This window comes from Aythya marila (assembly GCF_965140915.1).
Source record: "Aythya marila genome assembly, chromosome: 18".
Classification (NCBI taxonomy): Eukaryota; Metazoa; Chordata; class Aves; order Anseriformes; family Anatidae; genus Aythya; species Aythya marila.
The window spans coordinates 7,118,054-7,143,175 of NC_139059.1; the positions used below are offsets into that span (position 1 = coordinate 7,118,054).

The window sequence follows — 25,122 nt, forward strand, 5'->3', positions numbered from 1 at the left end:
CTGTGTACGGTCGATTTTGCTGCTCACAAGTAATTTCTACTGAAGGTAAATGTATTAAAAACTCAGCATATTGCCTAGCCATTTTTGACCCCACTTTGTAGATTAGTGCTCAGAGGAACAGACACAAAAGTTTAGAGTAAAACTTGGTTGTTGGAGGGCACAAAAGCGACAAAAGCTCTCTTCGATAGCTTAGATGCTGAGGTAATGCTGAATGAAAGCAGTGGACGCAAACAAATGAATCGTAGCTTCAGGCTGGAGTAATATCAGGTGCATCTCTACACCCTGAGGGCTCAACTCCTACACTTCTTAAGTCCCTCCCCCTGAAACAACCTCCTGCAGTTTCACTTAGCGATCGGGCAGCGAACAGGTACTTCTCTCTCAGCAGTGACAGCTACAGGTTAGCAACAGGGATCACCTGGAAGCTTTCAGACATCTCTCTTTCTGGTAAGTGCCTTTATTTAGACATTTTTTTCAAATAAAATGTGTTTATATTAACAATTAGAAAGGCAGTCAGAGGTGTGCATTTTTCAGCTGTCTCAGAAGCCTAGGTTCCTCCTAGCAGGTGCATTTACTGCACTGGTTTAAGCTTTCAGCAGAAAGTTTCAACAGGAGAGGCAAAGATTTTACTCTGTGAGACAAACTGGCTCTGAGAAGTTTTTACAGTAACTTACACTTGTTGGTGAAAAGTGTTTTAAGCACCTTTTCCCATGGGGAGAGTTAATGTATTATACTGAAGAATGACAAAAAGACGGACTGCTTGAAATTGCTACGTTTAGCCTGCCAACTCTCCTTTACATAGTAGGACTGCATTAATCTGAAAAGCTTGTATGGAGATGACATTTTCAGTTTCAGTTTTGATTTATTAGTTTTCCAGCTTGTGGGAATTGACTAAATTTACTAGAAGAAAATTGGGTTGTTTTAAGTTATCCTTTCTCTAACCAATTAAAGTATATTAAGATGTGGAGTTATTAACTTAATATTTATGGAGACTACTTTCTTCTTATCCCCACCACCTGAGCAAGTTGGCTATCTCTGCCGCTGCACTTCCTCTCGCGTACTCGCACACACACGGGAGCACGCAGTCCTCCGGTCCAGACCTTCAGCACACACTTCCTTCCCAGTCCTCACCAACCCACTCCTCTCGCCCATGTTTCCTCCTAATTAACAAACAGTTGTGTTAAAATTTATCTTTCAGTTTAAAGGAACTGGAAGTTTAGAAGGGAGTGGTAGTTAATCACTGGAAAATCTCAGCTAGAATAAAACTCACAAATCTTGTTCTTGCAACACTCTAGGTAGGTGACAATGGCATGTCCTTGAGTTATGCAATAATGCCACATCACAATATTTTAATTATAGCATGTCCTTCAAAATGTTCCACCCCAGTGAGTGCTCCTGGTCAGAGAGATCAACATCACCAAAGGATACTGCAGTAATAATGGAGTGTGCATGACAAACTGTTACGTAGTTTGCTCAAGCAGTGTCCTAAAAAGAAACATAATTACCAGCCCTGCTTGTAATAAAAGACATTTGGAAATTTCCCCTTTGATCAACTGGACATCTTAAACAATTTAGACTACTTAAAAACCTTAAAAAAAAAGCATATATATGTATGTACATATATATGTGTGTGTATGAATACACAGGTGTATATTTGTATGTATATACTTATACACAAAAACATTTTTGTTTATGTATTTACACATACATGCACTCAATGCTAAATAATATTCTTACTTTCTGGACTTGTTAGCATTTTTAAAAGCAAGGAGGTAGCAACAACATACTTTAAAAAATAGACGAAAACATGCTGCTCTCAATCTCGGGCTGGAAAGGGCTCCAGGCTGGGACGCTGTAAGGAGGAATGCTATCGGCACAGAACAAGCAACTAATACAACCTCACATTTAACCCACATTATCAGAACAACTTATTTTCAGTAAGAATATAAATAAATACCACTACACTTCAAACCTAAAAAGAGAAATTCATGATAATCTGTAAATACCCAAACTTCTAAAATCAGGTATTCAGGAAGTAAATTCTCAATTAAAAAAAAAATAAATGAAATATTGCATTAAAATTATCATCCTACTACTGATGATTTTTATTCTCATTTTAAAAAGGATATTACAAGTTAGTATTTAAGTTTAAAGGGAAAAGCAGCTACTTATTTTGATTTTTCTTGCTAATTCTAAACTTTAGTTTCAGTAGCACAAGACATACACTGTAAGCAACTGGCATTATTTATAATAGAGGCAGTCATAATTGGTTGCAGCTATTTTAAACCATTATTGTTTTTTCCAGTTTTATGTGTGCGATCAAAGAGTTTTAATTTTTTTTAATTATGAAACATGTACCTCTGCCAGACACTGCTGTTTTACTTAGAAATGGGAAGAGAAATTGTCCTTCTTGGTTTGGTTTAGAAATGTTTTACTACTGGCATTTTTAAGCCATATGAAAAAAAGGGATTAACCAGTAAAAGAGACAAACAGAATATTCGTCTGGCTGACACCAGCCTAAGTTTCCTAAAGGGTAAACACCCTTTAAAAGAAGCTACTCATACGACACCTCGCAAGTAAGCAGCACGCAGTGGGAGCACCCCTGTCTGCAAGCTGAATATACCATCAAAAGAAACAATGAATTAAAAAAAAAAAGTGTTTGTAATTCTGTCCTGCTATACACATTGCAAAAAAGCTGCCAATGCTCTAAATTTCTAACATTAGAACTGCAGCAATGCATTTTATCTTGTTAAAAAATGATAGTTAATACTCTGTTGAACAGGAATAACTTGAATCAAAGTTAAATACCAAGTACAAAGTCGGGGTGGGGGGGGAACAGGACACACAGGAATTTACACTATTAAGCAAAGGAAAGCTAGAAGAACAAGAAAATCTAATTAACATCTCTTTATTATAAATACTGCACCTGAATGCAAATTCAGACTGTATCATAAATGGCTAAACTAAGAATGCAATGAAGTTTTGACAACAATATCTTTTTTTCAAGAACAATTAGTACAAGTACTTTCAAGAAGATATGAGGAACAACAGGTACAAACTGACTTGATCAAGTCCATTACAAACTGTTCAAGTTAGTTATACATCATTAGTCAAAAATAAATATAACAAATTCACTTAAGGGAAAAAAAAAAAAAAAAAAAAAAAAAAGACCAGCTAAGCCTCCTAAGCTCAAATATTTTATATATATAAATTCTATTATTTTTTTAAAGTAAAAGTGTTAATCTTGCACAAGAATGCTGGTTATCACTATTTAAAATAGTTTTCAAATACTATGTTTGTTTTTTTAATTTACTGAGCTCCATTTTAATCAGACTCCAATGACAAGACTTCAACATGCTGCTGTATATTTCTAGTGATTTTCTTTTACATTGTAACATTATTAGTCTCCAACTGAAAAAAAAGCTTTATTAAAAACTGACAAAAAGGTATTAATATTTCTATTTCTTTAGACTATCACATACTTAATTATTTCTTAATTTTAAGAAAGTTTTTTTTTCTATTTATAGAGCAGGTGTGCATTTTTTTTTTTTTTAGAATGTTTTCAGAATTATTATTTTAACAAATTAATATTTCTTTCACATCAGAAAAAAAAATATGTATTACAGTTTTCTAGAATTACTATACCTGGTACAACAAGCAGCAGTTCTGTAGCTTTGCCTTCAGTTTTCATAATGTGTTGCATGCTATTTTCTAGTAAATAATCTCTTATTTAAGAAATGCAAAAACATCTCTACTTTAACTAAAATCTCACAGCACATAATCACCAAAAATTCTTTTCATAAACTTGATATTTTAATAGTACTAATTCAAAGTTCTATGCAGAAAGCTTTAAAAAAAAATTAAAAAAAAGCAAGCCGTACTAGTCACTCCTACAATTAGTATTCCTGCAGTTTCGGGTAACACAATAGATACAGTACGTGGTTTTGCAACAGTCATCATTTTGATAATGATGCTTATAGTTCATGATGAAATCATCAGTTTTTAGATCTCTGCCATAACACATCCTATAAAATCATGAGAACTTGACTCTGAGAGTTTCTCACGCCTTCAGAATCAGTGAACATAATGGAACAAGCTGATACAAGCCCTCCTGACTTATCTACTGAGCAAATCATTAGGCTGTATAAAGTATCCACAACCTTACTTTTTCTGAAGAAAGGCAGATAGATCATGCTCCTGTAAATCAATTGCTGTCTGCCACTTTTTATGTGAATTGATACACTTGTGTGTCTGTGTTAACCACATGCAATACATAAGGTGCTGCACAGCACAAGAATGTGAAATGTGTTTATCAAGCAGAATATTCTATTAGTCAGATATTGCAGGACTCATTTCTCTTAATTGAATTAGGAAGAGGAAGAAAATTGGTGTGGTTTTATCCTTCGAGAGATTGGCCACTTTTGAGGTATCCACTGAGATTAAGCTGTTAGGAAATGCCATGCCAGTTAAAAGAGGGGGGAGTTGGTCAGTGTCTGAAAGAGCCAAGTCAGCTACCCAAGTGCAACCAATCCACTCCACCCTCGTTTCACCAAGCAGGAAATTCCCTCCTCTCTTTCCCCAACCGGCCTGACAGGCTTGCCCCATATCCAGCTGCTGCCAGGACCTGCCTCTTCTCATTTTACCCACCTCCACTTCTCTCTCAACAGCTCCACCTAGATTTCTCCTTTCATCTTCTGAATGAATGTTCCTTCAGTTTTCAAAGAAAACTCCTTTAAGGCCAAAGCAGCTGCAAGTGACTAGCACTGCTTAAAATTAGGACACTTCTACAAGTATGCTTAGGTGCTGAAGGATGTTAAATTTTAATATATGTCCATTTTAAGGCTGGCATCTAGCATTTTTGTTTTGTTTTAAAAAAAATAAACATATTATATATAATATTAAGGGGAATAGAGTTAAAAGGATGTCTTAGTTTGTATTTAGTTTCAGTACTCCTAATTTTAACCTTTGTATTACAGTTCCTGTGCTACCAATTACGCAAGTTGCTTTCCGGCACCCCCTCTTCCCTGAGACACCACGGGAGTTGGCTTCCTCTTTTCACCTGGGAAGAAGGATTCCAGAAACCTGAAAAACTGGAAATATCAAGAGGCTAAAACTGAGGAAAGCTAACCACAAGAAAGTTTTTATAAAGAACCATTACATTTAATTGTTTAAAGCAGCAAAAAAAATGAGTCTCCTCAAAGAACGTAAACCAAAGAAGCCTCATTACATCCCAAGACCACCAGGAAAGCCATTTAAGTATAAGTGCTTTCAGTGCCCCTTCACTTGCAATGAGAAATCTCATCTTTTTAACCACATGAAGTATGGCCTCTGCAAGAACTCCATTACTTTAGTATCAGAGCAGGATCGCGTTATCAAGTGTCCAAAGGCGAGCTCCTTGGAGCCCAAACAGATCAACCAGCTCGAGACTGCGGTCAAAGCAACTTCTTCTAAGCCTGTCACCAATGGACTGCCAAATCTCGATTCAAAGCCTCAATACGCTTTTCCAAAAGAAGATGCCAAGGAAAATGTTGAATTACAAAACCAGGCAACAACCACAGCAATTCAAGGACAAAAACCTGCAATTCAGAAGGAATTAACCCCTGCCAGTACTACAACAGAAAGCGCCATCAGCATGCAGCCTCTTTTGGACAGCATTGTACGGCCCTCAGCTTTTGTTCCTGTAGGAGAACACAGAGATAGCAAAGGCCCAGAAACTAGTGAAGTATCTGAAATTATATCGCTCCCTAACAAAAGTTCACCTTTTCACACTAAATCTGCATTTCATGCACCAAGTCACCCCTGGAAAGCAGGTTCTCCTTTCCTCCCAGATTTTCCACATAAAGTTCCTCCCACAAAAGGCTTTGGCTCCATCTCACCTTACATGCAGCCGATGATTCCAGAGTACTCGCCCCATTTTTATGAGCATAGGCTGGCCATCTACACACCTTACTTGCTTCCAGGTAACTCAGAGTGTGAAAGCTCTGCTCTGTCTGTCTATGGCACACAAGACCAAAGACATTTTCTTCCCCATCCTGGGCCACTTCCAAAACCCATAAATCCATCAGCATATGAACACTATCGATTGTTCCAACAATATCATTCCACTCCTCCTATACCGTATGGATTTTGTAGGCCAACTGATCCTCCGTTTTACCGATTTTCACACGTAGCTGGTATTAACAGGGATCAAAGCTCTCATCTAATGGAAGAAACTACCTTGTTGTATCCAGCTTCTTTAAGTCCATCCCAACAATACCCTCTAGGTTCGCATAAAAAACAAGCGGACTATGAAAAAGAAATGACATTACTGCATGCCAAAAGTCATTCCAAAGACGACCAAAATGAACGCGAGAATGCTAAAATGAGCCCTCTGGCAGGAAGTGCAGCAACAGGCTCCCCAGGTAGACCTAGCCCAACCAACTTCACCCAGACAAGCCACGCATGTGAGGGCTTATTTGACCTCTCCAACAAGTCATCTTCCACATCGCTTAGCAAGTATGATCAACCAGAAGAAAACTTCACAGCTTTCAGACCTGTGAGAAAAAGCACTGATCAACCAACTCAACTTCAAAGTGTGCCGACACAGCAAGATCGCGGCGATTCACCTACCAGGTAAAATAATAACATCACTTTGCGAGGTCTTGTCAGACTTCTTAGGGGCACACAAAGGCAGCACGTATACATTTCATGCAATGCCCTTAAAATACATTTACATTTATAGTACCGAGATAATTGTTCTATGTGATAGATCTGCAAAGCAGATACAACTGTAAAGCTCCCAGTTAGACGGTGAGTAGAGCACTCATTCACCTGAAGAGCATCAGGTATCTGTAACGCCATCACTATGCATGTGTCTGTGTATTTCAGGAAAACACCTGTATTAGAGTGAAACCTACAGTGAAAGGGACATAGGGGAGGGAAAGGAAGAAAAACAAAGTGGTCAGACTAATAACCAGGTTTTTTTCCTCTTTCTCTGTCCACTTCCTCAGCCCCAATTTAAAAGAGCAACTGATAGTGAATTCTCTTTTGTCCTCTTTTCTTGCAGCATTAATGTCACTGATGAAGATTCATACACACCTAATGAATGCCCTAACAATGAAGGTTCACTGTCCAACACCGAAGAAGACACAGGAATAGCTCCCCTTAATCTTTCAAAAAAGGCTGACACAAATGCAGGACCTGCTCATGAACATGCATACAAAACCACATCCAAAACAGAAAGTCAGAACTTTCTAGAACTGCAAGATATGCCTCTGAACCTCTCGGTAAAAGATTCCTGCAACACAGGAAGCCTGAAAACATCATCCCACAGTCCATCTCGTGATAATGGTGCTGCTACTTCTCCAAACCCTGAAAATGAAAACTCTAGCGCAGATGCGTGTAACCCCAAGAACCCAACTAACAACGTCTGCACCAAATCTTTCCTGGCTCACCGTAACGAAGCTCAAGACTTACGAATAATTGACAGTTGCGATGAACAGAAACAAACAGCAGCTGTAGCTCTCTGTCAGCTGGCTGCATACAGCCCTAGCAAAGTTAGAATGGACAATGAAGGGCAGAGTCCTCAGGATTGTAATACTTCGTGTACAGAACCTGCACTTAATTCTTCTGATACTCAGGATACTCAGTGCAATCAAAAAGTAAAAGGACAAAAAAGGACAAATCAAAAAGAATCAGCAAAATCACAGCAAGGCACTAAAAGAGTAAGGCCAAATGACTGTAGCCGAGTCTTTACTTTAAGGAAGAGAACAAGAGTATCTTAATGCTTCCCTTTCCAGTGAGTTTCTAGTTATAGAAGTTAGTGACCAGCTACATCAGAAAATGTCTATAAACCATCTCTTATTGGATTTGGTCCGTGACAAGATACATTCAATCTCTCCTTTGTAAATAATGTTCATATTTTTATATTAAAGTTTTTAAGTAATTGAGCTTTCCCTTGTAGAAGCTCAGACTTCGATGAGTGAATTTTTGCATTCATTACTAAAGCCAAAGTACGTTAGACAAAGCTCTAAGGTTTTTTGCAATTGTATTAATGTAAAATAATTTTTACAACTTCTTTTCTTACAAGGTGTTTAAGCTCCAGAAACAATACTGTTCGATAACATACTGTCAGTATTTTCAGGCTTAATTTCATTTAATTTTTTTTGGTCTTTTTTCTTTGGAAAACTTATTTCACTGTGCAGTAGTTTAAATAAGCTTAAGATTTAACCTGGCTATTTACAATTTACTGTAAAAACTGTTTTGTCTATGAATGCACTTCTTCTTTATGCCATAATGCAAAACAGACCAAATTTAGTTACTTAGAGGCAGATGCCAGTTTAAACAGACTGATGCAGACCTTGTAAAAACAAACTTCTCTTCTGTTGGCTAAGAACAAGACTTATGTTAAACCAAAGAAAGACTTCACCAATGTAAAAAACGTGGTTTATGTTTATCTTTAACTGAACCACTATGAAAACAATACTGAAAATATGAAAGTCAACAATTTAGGTGCCTAATCCTTTGAGGTTAAGACAGACACTGGGCAACCTTCAAACTCCAAGTCTAGAAGGATATTTATATAATTTATTTCACCTGAGAAAACTCTCCCGGTGAAGGTTTTATTTCAGAAAAAATGTGTCACCAATTATGTGTTTCAGTGTGCTTATAAATAGATCCTAAAACTGTTTACTGCTTCTACAACTGTGTATATAAACTTGTAATTTTTCAAATAAATCTGTAACCTATACTTAAAATATATGGAAAGTCATTAATGAACACAAAAACATTCACTACACTATCTGTAACACACATTAAAAAATAAATCAGCAGAGAACTTGCTAGCTAACTTTTCAATTTACAGGTAGAACATGGTATTGAGTACCAAACAAGGAAGTTCCTTTTTCAGAGTTAAGTCAAGGAAGTTCATTATGCAAATTAATTCATCTGCATTTTAGCCCCATATGACAGACCTTTTCCAAAAAGCTGCTTCTACAAAAAGTGTAACTGAAATGAGGCTGTTCATTGTATAAACAGCTGGCCTGAGCTTGAATAGTCTGCACTATCAGTCTTAAGTAAAACAGACTCAGACTAAGCATTACTGACTTAAAAATATCATATATACTTCTCACTGTGTCACTATTCAGATAAGAGAGATCCTCACATGCCTAAACATTATTAGTAGGCATAGACCTTTGTAAGGAAGCAGAGATGAGTTCAATGCAACGTTGAGTCCCCAGAACTTACTGTGTAATTTTTGTGCTCTGATGTTCTGAGATAAACTTTTTAGAATGCTCTGGCTAAGCTTTTAACATTAAACAGTCTATTACAGACATTAAGCTTCTGATTTAAGAAACAGAAAAAGAGTACCAACACAGATCCCTAATATTATTCATAGAGAAAGCTTTTCAGATCATCAGAAGACAAAAATACCAACACAAAGTTTGAACAAAGGGAATATGGTAACAGTTAAATCATGACGGCAAGGCAGTAAGGATTAAGTTGTACATCAGTACTTGATGAAACAAAGAGAAAGAGATTCTTTCTAGGCCAACCTTAAGGCTTCAAGATTAAGGACAACCGCTACCAAATCCACAATTCCCAGCCATGAAATTACAGTCTACTGTCCCTGCTTTTTTTTTTTTTTCTTCCAACTACATTAAGCTGTGTGTCTCCCTAATCTCTTGAAGCTTAAAGTTTCATAGGTCCTCTTATCCGTAAGTTCCAAAACTCTCATCTCTCCTTCCTTTTTAATTAGAGTTCCTTTAAGTCAACAAGGAAGAAAAGCCGTCTGGTCATTTTCCATACAGTTAAAGGATTTATTCTTCACCATCTCTAGGAAAATGTTCACAAATTAGCTGCAGTGGTGAAATACAACATATCTCCATGTCTCAAACGAGCCAAAAACTACACTGAAGAGAAACTTTAGGTTAGCTACCTTCATTAACTCCATTTCTGTCATTCCTATCAGACAGCCCTCTCACTCGGTGTTCATAAACAAATTACTCTAGGGTTTCACTTCCTTTAGAACAACAAAATCTGTCCTCACACTTACCTACCTATTCTCTTGCTGCATCTTATACCCATTAGCTGTAGTCTTGTTCTTATCACTGAAAACAGTTGTCAAAAGGAAAGGCTGCCTTTCAAGAGGAAGCGAATAAACTTTCAGCTTAGTCTCGTCTCATCCAAATAATCTTAGTTCTTTCAATCTTTCGCTGTCAGTCTTATTTTCTGTTCTCAGAATTCCAGTTGCTTTAGGCTAGCTTTCTCTAAACAGTATTTTAAGTGTGATGTCCCTAACTGAGTACCAATTCTGAGGCACAATTTTAATATCAAGTAAGACAGAAGGATTACTGCACTGGATTTTTGACTTTTTTTTTTTTTACCACCTTGTTCTACTGAGATAAAGTTGTTGACTGATGTGGGTGACCCACATGAACTGTTAAAACCTTTCACGACACTGCTGCCTAGAATTCACTTCTTGTATCTTCAGTTGCGTAGTTACTTATTCCTGACTAGGACTACTACTTTGTACTTGTCCTCATTCCCTAGATCATTTTCTGAAGGACAACTTGAACCTAAGTCTGTCTTTCAAAGTACAGCATAGTTCCTCATAACATCACTGTGTTAGCTTCTCTTCTGACTTTCAGAATTCTTTCCTTTGTTTTACTCCAAATTATTGCAACTGACTTTGAGTTTGTACATTAATAGTGGATTGGATAAATTGCATAAAGCAAAACTTACGGAAGGGAGACTAGTAAATTAGGAATATATTGCATTTAGTATAATTATTTTCAAATTAATTTAAATGGAAAAAAAGGTCCACTAAAACAAAAGAAATGGAGAAGGCACAATTTCAATTGTACTGTGCCTATTCTACAGCCTGGATAGGCTCACCAATAATTCTCACAAAGACACAGTGTGCTTTGTCATTACCTGTTATACTCTTCACTAGCTGCATCCCATTGTATGACCAAGTCTTTCAAATGTTATCCCTGCAAATTCAGACTGCCATCCTTATACATCCTTCACATCATCATACATTTCTGCCTTATGCATAATTCATTCTTGAATATCATGTAACTGAAGGAGTTGCAGTTTAGTCAAGATAATCACTGACTAGGTTTCTTGCTCATCCTCTTAAAAGAGGATGGTTTGAATTCTTAGCAATGCTTTATTAAGAAACTTTCAATTTCAAAATAACAACATTTTTCCTTAGACCTCGATGCCTGTCTCCTTCCCAGAAAGACCTTGCTGCCATGACTGTGTTCCCTCCTTCCCTTCCTCCCCTTAGCTTTCTATTGCTCGGGTGGAAGAGCATAAAGCTATCTTATGCAATCTGACGAATTAAAAATTTGCATGTAAGCCTACGTATCCTAATATCACTTTCACAGGAAGCAATACGTTTTCAGTGCACGTGTGCTGAAAAAGAAGAGCGTAAAGGATACAGCTCTCAGCCTCACTCCACATACACAAAAACTGTACCTAAAAAGTGAAGAGAGACGGTTTCACAGCACAGGTCATATCACAGGCAGAGCTAGGATTCACTCGTGATTTTCTTACTCCTACACAATATCAAATCTGCATGAACCCTTTAGTTTACACCAAATTAAAAAAATCTATTACAGTAGGCTATCCTGATTCCTTGATAAAGCTATACAGTTTTCGTTTAATTTGAACTAAAATAGAGTTACCTTTAGATGACTTCCTATTCTCAAAGGGTTTTTAAGAAAACTTTTAAAAGGTAAAGGGGCAAAAGTAATTAGAAAAGGGAAACCAACTGCACAAAACTTCTTACATTCAAAACATACTATTTGGCGTATGCACTTTTTTCACAGGGACTGAATAATAAACTGTATTAAATATATTTCACATTTTCTTCTCAAAGCCAACAGATAGCCAGAATAGAAAAGACGTATCAACCTAGCTCACTAATACAAAATACCAGTTTTGAAACATTTTTGAAAATTAGTGTTCCCTCTCTCTGTTCCTACAGCAATGCAAGAATACATGGTGAGATCAAAAGAACCACCTAGCCCAAGATACAGTTTTAGAAGTGCCCAGTGTTGGATATGTGCTACTGCATTATGTTTTTGTCACTTCAAGTCTACAGCAAATTAAACTAAATCATGAAAGATAGAACTGCTACTTTCACATTAATATCTATGTGCTTCAATTAAATTCAATATAGACAGAAAACACATAAAAACCAATTTCTTCAGCCCCATTATTTCTTTCCATTCTCATACTTCAAAGCCATAAAAAAACTTAAAACCCTTAACTGTATAAATTATATCGAACTTTCCTCAAAAACTTTATCATTAATAAACAGAGTTAGCCACCAGCTTTAAAGTGCAAGTTAGTCATCAATTATTTTATATATTCCATTTAAACAATGACATTGACACAACTGACAGAGACATACAGAATTATTTTTTTATACAACTGCACAAAGAAACATGGGAAGAAGAAAAAAAGAAAAACCCAAGAAACTAATTTCATTTTGGAAAGAAAAATTTATTAAGTATAAATAAGGCACACCCAAAACAGTACTTTTGATAGAAGCACCTTAAATATCCCCGTAGGCATATTTTTTTACTCTAGACTTCAATACTACGGTCATTATTCAACACACATCAGCAAATTCCAGTCGATTGCCACATATTAAGTCTCTAAAACTAAAACCTGTTAATTCACAAGCACAGTAACATTCAGTAACTGCAACTTACCATCTGAGATCCGGGAAGGGAGTAACAATCCTCTTCTGCCTAATTCAGCCAGAGCCAGGCATCCACCATGCCATGCATTGTCTGTTTCCTGAAAACTAATTTTAAAACAAGTTTTGTTAAGACCAGCCTTTCCTTTTTGGATTTCATTTGTCATGGTGAATTCATAACATTTTAAAAGGCACCAACCAGCATGTATTTATTGTGTTGTTATTCCTGTTAGATTTTTAAAACATAAGAATGGTGAATTGAACATGTTTTCTTTCCCATTTTGTGCAATATAAATACTGATGTAAACATGATCAAATAAGCAATGACACAAGCAAAAAAAAAAAAAAAAACAACAAAGAAAATAACGACCACGTATCATTATAAACATAAAAACATAACCTATTTGCAAAAGAATGCAATACAAAACACTCATGCAGAAAAGGAAAGCAACTTCCTATTACACTGCCAAAGATGCAGGTTTACAGAATATATCCAAGATAAAAATGAACTGAATGCCAAACACAATCCTTAACTAGCAAAAGACGTCTGAGCAGTACAACAAATGTATAATACAAGCCTGTGCATTTCAAAGGTGTCTAAACACCACTGTTTGCTCATTTAAACAAAACCATAAACCAAAACAGTGCCTTATAGTGAACACAGCAAAAAGAATTTCAAAAACAGTACACAGACTTTGGTGGACTGGCAGGTAAAGGAGTGAAAAGGGGAAAGCTTGTATGCTGTGTGACTAAACACACACGAAGTTAATTTTGTATTAAACTACGAATAGGAACCTAAGAATAAGACACTAAACAACTGAACTATGTCACACCAAAGCTTCATCTCTCCCAATCATCCTGTGTCTGAAATGGGCCAATAGCAGATGCTTAGCCAGAGACAAAGCACAAAGGATCATTCCCTCATTAGCCTCCTCCTGGCTTTGGCAATCCAATGTAAAGGGACTTCCCAAGCCAGAGGTTGCATCCAGAATGTCACATTTAATAACCTCTGATGGGACTCTCTTCCATTAATTTGGATAATCCCTTTTTGAACTCCCTTTACACTTTTGGCTTCCATAACATCCTGTGGCAATGACTTCCACAGGTTAATTGCGTGTAAATGTACTTCCTGATACTTCCCAGTTGTCGCACTCTGAGGAAGAGTGAATAGTAAACAATTGCTGGCTTTCCCTATTTCTTTCATATATATGATTTTATATATCTCCATTAGATCCCTCTACTTTTTCTTGCCACTTGGAAGAATCCACGTCAGTTAAATCAATTCCTGATGATTGAGTTTTGATATTTCTTCCTTCTTAATAATACTTAACATTCCAGTTGCCTTCTTTATTTTCTGACTGTTGCTCCATTGACACCTTCAAAAAACTATCAAACCATGAACAGTGAATTCAAGATCTCTTTCCTGAGTAGTAGTAACTTTTATAGCTGGCTGTGTTCTTCCCTAAGTGCATTAGTTTTCATTCATTAGACATTATATTTCATGCCACTTACAGTCTAGTTACTTTATTTAGGCTTATATAACATTTTCTTTTCTGTCCCCTTTAGTTTTCACTGTATTAGCTAAGTTCAACCATCAATCAATTTCATCACCCCACTGTTCACCTTTTTTCCAGGATAATTTTTGAGTATCTTGAACAGCACAGGGCTCCTATGGACCCCTGCAGACTATGCTGAAAGTCTCACTGTGATAAATGGTCATTTATTTCTTTCCTGTCTCTGAATTTATCTATAAGACATCCTTTCTTCTTATCCTGAGAGATAAAATTTGAAGTGCCTCTAAAGAGCAATTGACTTTTTATTTTATTCAGTAGATATTTAGTGCAAAGTGTACAGAAGATATTTAGTGCAAAGCATACAGATTCTCCTTCATCTTGTCTACATTCATTCCCAAGTGCTTTTGGAGAAAGCAGGTCATTCAATTACTAGCTGCATTACTCACCCCTATGACTTGAAAAACAAGGAAAGAAAACACTGCGAGTACAGGTCTTTGAAGCTCCAGGGATAATTGAGATCAGCAGCACCTCTTAAATTAATCACAGTAGCGCAGTGGAAGTATTGGCTAAGTAGATACTTTCACGTTGCAAGTTTTTAAGACTCCATAGCTTCTTTTTTTTATTGCATGAATTTTTTTCATGCAATAAAAAATTGCAAAAATTTTTTAGAAAGAATTTTTTTCATGCAAAAAAATTGCAATTTTTTTTATTCCTTTTAGCTGAAATTTTTAATTTGCACTGTCAAGTAAGGTGGGATTTTTTTATTTTTTATTTTTAAATAGTAGATTTGAGTGTCAAACTAAAGATTACCTGTATTTTTTCTCAAAAAGAAATTACTCTTTTTGTTATTAGCTTAGTCAAAAACAGTTGTTTAGACCTTAAAGCTCAGGTACTCAATGCAGAATTGAGCAACTCAATACAAAAAAGCATATGGTACTTGTTTAACAATTTAGTCCATCACATGCTCTACATGCATGCAGAAGCAAGCCATCCAGCAATAAAGCACATCAGAAGAACATCCTAGCAGCTATAACTGATCAGACTGATGGTTTAGCTGATCTAAAAGCTGCTCCATGACCAACACTACACTCCTCTGGCCTAGTAAAAGAACAAGACAAGTATATTGTAACTCTCTTCAAAACATTCCTAGTCTCTGGCTGATCATGACAAGTGTGCAGAAAAGAAAAATGGTGGTTTGGTTTTGTTTATTTTTTCATCAGGCATATACATCCACATCTTGTAGTATAACACTTTTACAGTTTCCCTGTGTAATGTGAATAACCACTTTTTCTGTAACCCAAACTTGTCACCTCCTACTTTAGTTTGTTTCTAATAATATAAAAACTAGAGAGCAATCATTTCCCTGTCATATACAACGTCATAAACCTCTGTTATACCCCTTTCATTCATTACTCTTCCTAGATGTTTTAGCCTCCCCTCACATAGAGACTGATTTGTAACACTAATAATCTTCAGAATCCTTTTGAATATCACTTCCAGGTCTACTGTTTGCACACAACACTCAAGATATGATCACACCAGGAATTTTTAAGGGAGCAAGCTAATGAGCTTATAAAGTTTATTTATTTATTTATTCATTCCCAAAGATCAATTTTAGTCCTTCCAAATTAATTTAGAATGGGGTGGAGACAGAGGATTAGGAATAGTTTACTGAACACCCTGAGTGTGGTACACCTATGCCTTAGGAGATTCTGAAATCTGGGAGAAGAAAGACAATAAAATCTACAGATTTCTAGACCTATTTTTGTAACTGGAGTCTTCCTATTTCATAAACAGACACGTTTCACATGCACATAAAATATGAAGTAAGATTTTTACCTAAAACAATCCAACAGAGAGCCAACCACATCATCTGCTAATTCTTTTGGAAGTCTTCCAGTTATTCTACCAATTCTAGAGAAGAAAAAAAAAAGGATACAGTGATTCATTAGTACTGCCATTTGATGAATAAATCCAATAAAAAATTTAGTTACTGGAAGCTTACAATACAATGGCTGAATTCAAGGTGACAATGGATCATGCTAACACCATTAGCCTAAAACACCAATCTCAAGCTTGAAGCAAAAGCTACAAAGTAGAGAATTTAACACAGAAATATATTTTTTTCAAAGGAGAGGAGAACAAAGACATTTTGAAGAAATACTACTTTATAGCCTTTAAGTCAAATCTTACACAAGATGTCTATTTCCAAACCCAGCTGTAATTTTCCTGTAGACTAGCCCCATCTCACATGCACCTAGATAAAGTCATAAACACAGATTTACAGCATGAGCTGTGCTAAAGCCATTTGAAGTAACTGTGAATATTGGCAAGACACAAATTATCAATCACAGGTTACATTAGACTGTATTTTTGTTGTTGTACTGGGTTTAGCTTAATAGTTTAGAGTAACAATAAGAAACCTACCCTTTTGCTGCAGACCACCTGACAATAGTGTCTTTGTCTTTCAGTCCAACCAACAATTGCTCTGCAGATAAATTCATTGAAACAAAACGATTATTTTCATTTATTTAACAAGAGAAATACTTTTTTAAACATTAAAAATCCATTTTCCTATTAACATAGCTGCCTCCCAATTTAAACAAAAATATTTGTTTCCAGATTTCTTATACAGGCCACACAAGCATGACTTGAAACTAAATAAACATAAAAGATGTCAAAATTGTTTTCTAAAACAGAAAATTTGGTTTAAAATTTGAATTACTCTGACAGGTTCAAAATAGAAGTCAGGATGTTTTTTTTTTTTTTCAGAGGTTCCTTAGATTACTTAGTTATAGATGTTTTCTGATGCCATCTTTGCCTATTTATTTATAGCATATCCACTAGAAAGCTAGCAGAGGACCTCCTTTATGAATACATACTAATAGAAAATACTGTTCCTTCGATACTACCACAGGTTAAAATCTTCCACATAATTCTTTTGCTTTCATGTAATGCCATTTACTTCATTTTTCATTATGAATTTTAATTCATCCTTCCATCTCTGAAAGGCTCAAGATAACACTTTCACATTACTGGGAAAGTGTATTTCAATAACTCCCTCCCCCAACCCCACAAAAAAAATGTTACAAGTACTGAGTTCCTACTTGTGATGCTAAAATTCAAATAATTTGGCAAAAATTACGTATATTTTAACAAGATGCACAGATTGAAATTTTATAATCTTTTCAATTGTTCACGTTAGTGCAGATACCCATTTTACTTTCTTAGCACTAAACAAGCCATTTTCATAATGTGCACTTAATTTGCAGGCCTTACGATAACTTCTGTCTGGTTTTAACACACCTACAACATTTTCAATCTCTCCTGGAATGTCATATGCCTCATCATCCTCAGCTTCATTAGCAGCAACATTTATTATTTGATTCTGCGTAACCGAACCCTTAGCTTGCAGATTGGCAGCCAGAGACCGACAGCCACGTTGATACCTAAACAAATAAAAAAGAGACAGTCAATAATCTTTTCTGATTTAAGTTCCAGTTGAAATAGGTATATACTGTTACAAAGCCTGCTTGTCAAGTGACTGCACCTCCCAGTGTACAGCTTTCCAGTTACTTAGAGGTTGCTTTAAAGGAAAGGGAAAAGTATCCCATTTTCCTCCCTCCTGACCCAGTTGTCTGTTTTCTAGGTTGAGAAAAGCTAGACTATTTAAATGGTTCCTGTGCAAAACTGTTTTGTACCTTTCATCATCTCTCTCCCTTTCCTGTTTCAATATAACCTACTTTCCACTACTGACAATAAGAGGAAAAATTCCCATACCCTAAAACACTCTCCAAAACCTAAAAAAATATATATATATATCAATTTATGAAAAATAGTTTTTAAACGTTAAAGCCAGCTCGGTACTTTCTGCACAAGCTGTACTCAGATATTTAGCCTGTGGTATAGATACATTCTTACAAAAGATATACTTTCCATGCTAAACTGACTCTTGCCATTGGGCAAGGTACACTCCACCTAAAAAGAATTTTCTATGCCTAAGGACATTCTCAAAAGTTGGTAAAAGAAATACAATAAAAAATAGTCACCAATGGAGCCTGCAATTTTAAAAATATCAGTGCGAGAAATCTAAAAAAGAGTTTGCCCTCTGGCAATAAGTAAAACCAGACACCAAAACCTGACTAATATGCAAAACTGAAGTGGGATCACAAACCAGTTTTCCCCTGTGAACCTTCTATCGAATCAGGGTAGAAAAATGAAATGGAAAAATTAAGTTCACTCTCACAAAATTGAATTAAATCAACTTCAATAACAAAGTTCACCACCTTCCCATCTTTACCAAGTTATGCATTATATAGGAAGAGACTTTGTAATGTGCAACACAAAACATCAAAAGACTTCGGTTGTCACAACGTTGCAGCGGTTTACTATACCAAAATTGAAAAAACAGAGAAAACTAAATACAGCATAAGAAATCTAATTCTCCGACGTGTTCAAATGAAGGATGTATGCAAGTCTTAAATAATACAAGGATTTCTTTTTTTTTTTTTTTTTTTCGGGGAGGGAAGGCAGGAGGGCAGAGACTGATAATCAAATGGATGGATTTAAGACTTTTTAAGGTTTTGGAGTGTTTGTGATTTTTTTTTTTTTTAAAGATTCACTTTACTTAAAAAAAAAAAAAAAAAGAAAAGAAAAATCACTGTTTCAACTTTAAACTAACCTCCACTTTGCTACCTTCGGTTTCACAAATGTCAGTCCAAGTCGTTGAACAAGTTTCATCCCCAGCTTGCGAAGAACCATCTGATTACTTTCTGATAGCTTGCAGTTATCAAGACACTCAAGTACAGTAGCAGCTGTAAAAGAAACATGTCAAGACAAATAGTTTAAAAAAGACTCAGTAAAAAAAAAAATGTTTAAAATCTCAAAAAATCTGTAGCAGATTTAGATTTTTAAAGGTGTTACTGAAATGCAAATGCTGTACTACCTACTTTGTCATAGTTTTGACAATGGCCAAATAAGGGTAATATCCTTCACCTACCAGACAGGTAGGATTACTTTAAGGATTACTTTTGACTATGAAAATCAAAATGAATCTAGATCATGAGGGAGCATTTATGCGTCTCATTCTCACCGGAAGAAACATACTGAAGAATCTTTCATGGTCTAAGAACTTTCAGTAGCCTAACAGAACCAGAAGTCAGAAAAAGCAATTCAGTTACTCTGTGACCAGTCTCTGCATACTAAAAAACTGTTCATTTTCCTCATTTTTTATTTTCAGGTAGCACCAACTTAAATCCTCTGCACAGAAAATTTTTATGATGATGAATGTCCATAAACACTTAGACATGAAAAATAATGTGTACGTGTAAACAATCAGCAACAAAACCTTTCATTTGGGCACATCAAAGCTAACACAGTTATTTGTCCAGCAAAGTAAAAAACAGAGACTAATGGAGAGTCTTGGATTAACGACTCCAGAATTCAAAATTTTCACAAGAAACACATCCATGCTACAAATAAAACAGTCCTTTTGCATTTGCAGCCTGAAACGACTTTCTCAAAGAAAGAGCCTACAACTTATCAGTAGTTAATATGAACTAACAACTCAGACCCTGGAGGACCAATCATTCTTACTGTAAGCACTGCAGATACAGAATTACATCTTTCTGCAATTTTCTAATCCAGTCTCATACTGGGTTTTCTAAAATATCGAGATCAAGGGTATAGCAATTCTTTCAAAGTCTGAGAAATCGTATGGCACATGACTTAAAAATCAACTCAAGTTTTCAACAGCTTTATGATTTATCCTGACATACTGAAATATTTGTAAAATAATACATGCAGGCAAAATGGTGAAGCCAATAATGACTATTATTTAAATATCTTCCTGCAACCTGGATTTTTGTTTTTTACAACTTTTAAAAAAACTAGGTATTAATGCTTTAAAAGACTGCAGAAACATCAATACTCACAGAGAGAAAAAAAATTAAGAATATATAAATATAAGCCTTTTCCAAGTCCAACTACTGAATCACTGTGGATCATCCACAGATCCAAGCAAATGGTCTCAGGAGTTGTGCTCGTTTTTAACTCCAGTTCTATAATACAAAAGGACTCCAGTTCTATAATACAAAAGGACAACACAAAAGTGTTGTCCTTTGACTTCCACCTCTTTTTTTCTATTTAATCTTCAGTTCTGTTATAACCCTGTAATAACTAACAATCTCTGATTTTTTCACCTCTCACATTTCATTTTCCCCCAAATTTTTTGTCTGAATATTTGCTTCTTAGCTGTGAGCATTCTGTCTTTTCTGGGGTAAATTTATTCATTCATTGGTATGTGCCTTGCTTTCCTCATACTACCAGATGCCACAGGCCAAAACATCTAACTTTACCAGCAGGGTTAACAACATGAGCCAAATATTTTCTTTTTGTTTTGATTATGACAATATTTTGCTGTACAGATGCATCTTTTAAATTATTTTGCATTATATTTTATCTAGCCTGTTCATGTTTCTAGTTATCTGACACATCCATAATTTTAGTAAGGGTCTGCATGTCATACTTAGTAACTGGGAGAATGAAACTGTTTCCTGCTCTAGATCTACATAGTTTCTCTTCTGAAGTCAAAATCATTCCATTAAATCAAGTTATATGCATTCTAATGCAAGTTTACATCATTGCTTGATTCCTGTGAATAGCACAAAACACATTTCTGGTGTTTTGCTAAGTTCCACAAGAAAGATAATCTCTTTTGCTGTGTTCTGTAATTAGCCATTATCTCTCTGTACCTCTCTATTCCACTACCAATAAAAGGCAAACCAGTATTGTGCAGTCAGTTCAGAACAATTCCAGGTTTTACCATGAGAACATACTTCCAACATAAAGATACAATATTCAGAAACTTCTGTGTTCTCAAGTACCTGTCTATCCCTAATTTAATCCATTATCATCTCTTTCCACTGAAACTTTTCCTCTTTTCAACACCACCACATGATTCCAGCTGGATCCTGTATACAGCAGGTTCTTTAAACTTGGGATTTCGTAACTCCTGGGCTTATGTTAACACTTAGAAATTTTCTGTAAAATTTTCAGCACTGATAGGCATAACACCAGGTTATGTTCTAATGAATTTCATTAAAATATGTTTCACATCTTATGTTCTGTGCTCAGCCCCTTTAGCCCAATGGCGAACCTGATCACCTGCCAAATCTCTAATCCTTTCATGAGATTTTCCAACATAACATTCTTCAGCTGTATCTTCTCCTCCCTCACTGGCTTCTCTTCTTTTTCCCTTACTTTGCATGTTTTCAAACTTTATTTTACTCTGTACAGAACCATTCATTCTTTATCAGTGCGTCCTTTCTTCCTTTTTTAAATTGAAATGGCTTTAAAAACAAAAATCAGGATATTACAAACTTACCATATGGTAAACAGTCTTCTCTTTTGCCATGTTTAAATAACTGTGCCTATAATTAAAATAGGGAAAATAAATATAAGAATATAGAGATTCTAAAGCTTAATATATCAGGCATATAGATCTAAAATATTTTTTAATATTCCTGCAATAATCTAAGCTATTTAGTAATTTAAACAGCCAAGAGGAAGAGTCTCGGGGTGCAGCTCTACTTCTTTGTAAGTCAATGCAAGTCAAGGCTACCATGGCTCAGCCTGCCCCTCCCATTCATACACTCATTCAGGCAGCCAGCTCAGGGAGCTGATTTGGCCCAAAAACACACGCTCAAGGAGGCAGTTGGGGAGCCGTTCTTCAGCCAGCTCAGCTCCCTGATCCATCCAGCTCAGTGCTTCAGTGCTTGGTCACACCAGTTCAATGCAGGTGCAACCACAGCAGCTATTATTTAACAGCTCACGCTGCTTTGAACCTCTAAGAACTGAAGACGAATCTGCAGACCACGAATAAGTGGAACTCTACATCCTGTTTGGGACCTCATGACATCGAAGGGTTCTCCGAATTGAACAAAGCCTTGCTCATAATTTAGACAGAACACATCAATGCGCCAGTTGCTGTGAGAAGCAGGACAGGTGGACACACGTGAGCGAGCTTGGTTGTTGGTAGCAATCAAACTCAGACAAGACAGGACACAGCACAGGCTCCACTGCCAAGTGTTTTACTCTGCTTCTCCAGCAGCTTTTGAGAACTCCCTGTTAAACTAAAAAGTACAGAATTCCCTGACTGCAAATATACCTCCACCAGACACATTTTAATTCCTGTGCCAAGGGATTTAAAGAAGAGTTCAAGCATTCAGTCCTGCAAATAGCCCCCAAAATAATTTCACATATGGTTAAAAATCCCAGTAAGATTTAGCCTCAGCTGTACAGGGAGAAAAAAGCACTATTACTAGCAGACAAAAACACGTTACACATTTAAAGTTTCCCCAGTCCACTTCACATGTATCAAAACTACTGTCTTCAGCCACTTAGTTTTCCTTGAACTTCGCCATTCACCAGAAGAAAAACCTTCGTCAATAAACATGCCTAGGAGTTAAACAAGAACAGACTTACCTTAAAAATATGTACTTTCTCACACATACCAAATACACATGCCTCCTGTACTGCAGGTGTGGTTAAGAGCAACAAAAGCAATAAAAACACCTTTAGGCTATGTACCCATTCTGTTTTGTTTTGTAACTAAATTACATTTTAGAATCCTAAATTAGCACTTCTGATCAGCTTTACTACAAGCTACATAGTGGAATTTAACAATGTATCTTGAATTATTTAAGATTTTTAATGTTTTCCTGAAGTAACCAGGCAATTGTAAGACATCCTATAAATAGTACACTTACAAAGCAGAAATGCTACAGAACCATTTTAGGTTCTGTAGCAGATCTATAAATCTAGAGTATTATTAACAAACCTAAAAATTGGCCTATCTGATTTGTCTCTCTCTTTGCAGAAGTGTGCATAAGTTCATTTCTCCGTATCTTTGTGCCTGTATTCAGAACAGATGGCTTCTTCCCAAGGTTAGCCAGGTGGCAGTGGATGCCAGGAGACACAGCAGCATTTCTGCAGCACCTTTTCTTCAGAAGTACTTCTCCTTTCTGCACATAAGCCCAGGTAAGAGCAAATACTCTTTTTAAAGGTGTGCATGGACTGCCTCAAATTTATTAAGACTATGTTAAAGCATATTCCATCAAAACATAGTGTAACTCCTAAAGTACTGATAATGGAAAGAAACAGCTTTGTAATATAGCCTTGGGAACGCTCCTGGGCAACTGCATTTGGAGCTCTAGCCCCACACTTCACAGCAAACTGTCATGGAGTTCCTGCAAAGATGGAACAGTAGCCTCAGAACATGCTCGCATTTTCACTCTTATGTAGCTCCTTAATTCTAACACCTTTCTGCAAGTTTCTTCCTGAGTTTTCACATCCTAAAGGCCAACTTTGAATTCAGTTCTGACTCCTTGAGAAAAACATAACCAGAAGGTGTATCACCTCAAAGCGAGAAGAGAGAAGAAATTAACCAACAGAAAAGCAGGAAATAAGAAAACTCTTCACTTATTGTAAAAGACTTATTTTTAATAAGACAACTAAGAAACCAGCCTCACTTACAAGTCAATTTAGAACAGCAAACTCAACAAACTCCATTTCACACATTTCTCTAGAGAATTTACTGGACAAGCGAAACACATGTTGTTTTCCTCCAACATTTCCTCATTACATACTTAAATAACAAACTATTTTCATATTTGATTTTCATCATGGAATATCTACTCACAAATACACCAAGACTTTATAATGTACTTTCAGATGTTAAAATCATTATAGCAACAGCTGTAATTCAACTGAGATTTACACTACAAGACAGCTGGATTATTTATTTTTTTTCAGAAAACAAATCAGGTTCCACACCTTGAAACTAAACCTCTCTTCAATCATTCAGTAGCAAGAGTTTAACCCATCATAAGAACCCTGACAAGTTTTAGACAGGTCTACATAAGAAAATCTCAGGGAAAAGCACTGTTTATCTTGAGAACTAAAGTTACAAATAATGTTAACTTCCATTAAGAATATACACTCTGTATATACCATATGAACCTTTTTCCTTATAAAGTATGAAAAATATGCAGATTCTAATATAGGAAATTTTCAGCTATACAAATCATAGTAGTTTATTCCCATCTTTGACAAGTTTAGTACCTGATTCAATGTTCTCCCTTACTCTCGAATATGGAGTAAGGGGTTTTATCATTGATGCAAGTTTTTAGGGAAGTACAAATTAACCAAATAACACTGTAGCTAGTGTGTTACAAGTTAATAAACAAACTTTAAAAATGGGGACTTAATATTTACATGGTTTTTGATAAATAAAATGTTGCCTATTGATTTTGGAATAAATAAAGCTGAAAAAGAGGTACATGTGAAATGAAAAAAGTTTTGTTTGCACCAACTGATGTACACTGCAGGTGGAACATAACCTTCTACCAGATAATTGGTGTTTCAGCAAGTGACACATTAAGTATTTTCTTTCTCTCAAAGAAAATCTAATATTTTTTTTAGCAGAAAACAATTCTTATAAAAGTAGGCAATAACCATACTGCTGAGTACTACTCTTTGGATGGTCAAGAGAGCTGAGAATCCAGCTTCAGCTTCCGCCCAACCTTTTTTTTTTTTTTTTTTTTTAAATATTAAGACGATGTTTTCATGACTTCTTTGTGAATCAAAGCATGTAAAAACATTCACAAGCCCGAAATTTGTCAAACATTCAAGCTTCATTGATAACTCCTCTGGGGAAATAAAAAAGCACTTTACCTGCTCTATTGGCCTCTAAAATTAAAGATGTGTGTATTTTTCTATTTTTTTTTTATGTTACTAACATGCATATAAAGCAAACTTACTGTCTTAGAAAAATCCTGCAACACTAGAGCATACATACAGGGGTTATACTAAAAAGCAAAGTACACGGTGCACCACTGCAAGCAAACAAATAAAAAA

The 25,122-nt window shown here is 35.8% G+C and overlaps 2 protein-coding genes across 4 annotated transcripts in view; one reads left to right on the top strand and one right to left on the bottom strand.

Annotated features, from left to right (window-relative positions):
• Positions 1-25,122, bottom strand: part of TBCD (tubulin folding cofactor D) — a 125,376-nt gene that overhangs the window by 84,580 nt on the left and 15,674 nt on the right. For 2 of the 3 annotated variants that reach the window (XM_082774789.1, XM_082774790.1), the window contains 6 exons: positions 21,590-21,635; positions 18,887-19,019; positions 17,485-17,654; positions 16,633-16,693; positions 16,045-16,119; positions 12,705-12,799 (listed from right to left, as the gene is read on the bottom strand). In XM_082774789.1, coding sequence (XP_082630915.1) covers positions 12,705-12,799; positions 16,045-16,119; positions 16,633-16,693; positions 17,485-17,654; positions 18,887-19,019; positions 21,590-21,635 — 580 coding nt within the window. The remainder of the gene's footprint in view (positions 1-12,704; positions 12,800-16,044; positions 16,120-16,632; positions 16,694-17,484; positions 17,655-18,886; positions 19,020-21,589; positions 21,636-25,122) is intronic. The other variant, XM_082774791.1, reaches the window with a different exon arrangement.
• On the top strand, positions 358-8,666 carry ZNF750 (zinc finger protein 750). Its single transcript, XM_082774918.1, has 3 exons — positions 358-444; positions 4,974-6,609; positions 7,043-8,666. The coding sequence occupies exons 2-3, from the start codon at positions 5,183-5,185 to the stop codon at positions 7,758-7,760; spliced, it is 2,145 nt and encodes a 714-aa protein (XP_082631044.1). The 5' UTR covers positions 358-444; positions 4,974-5,182; the 3' UTR covers positions 7,761-8,666.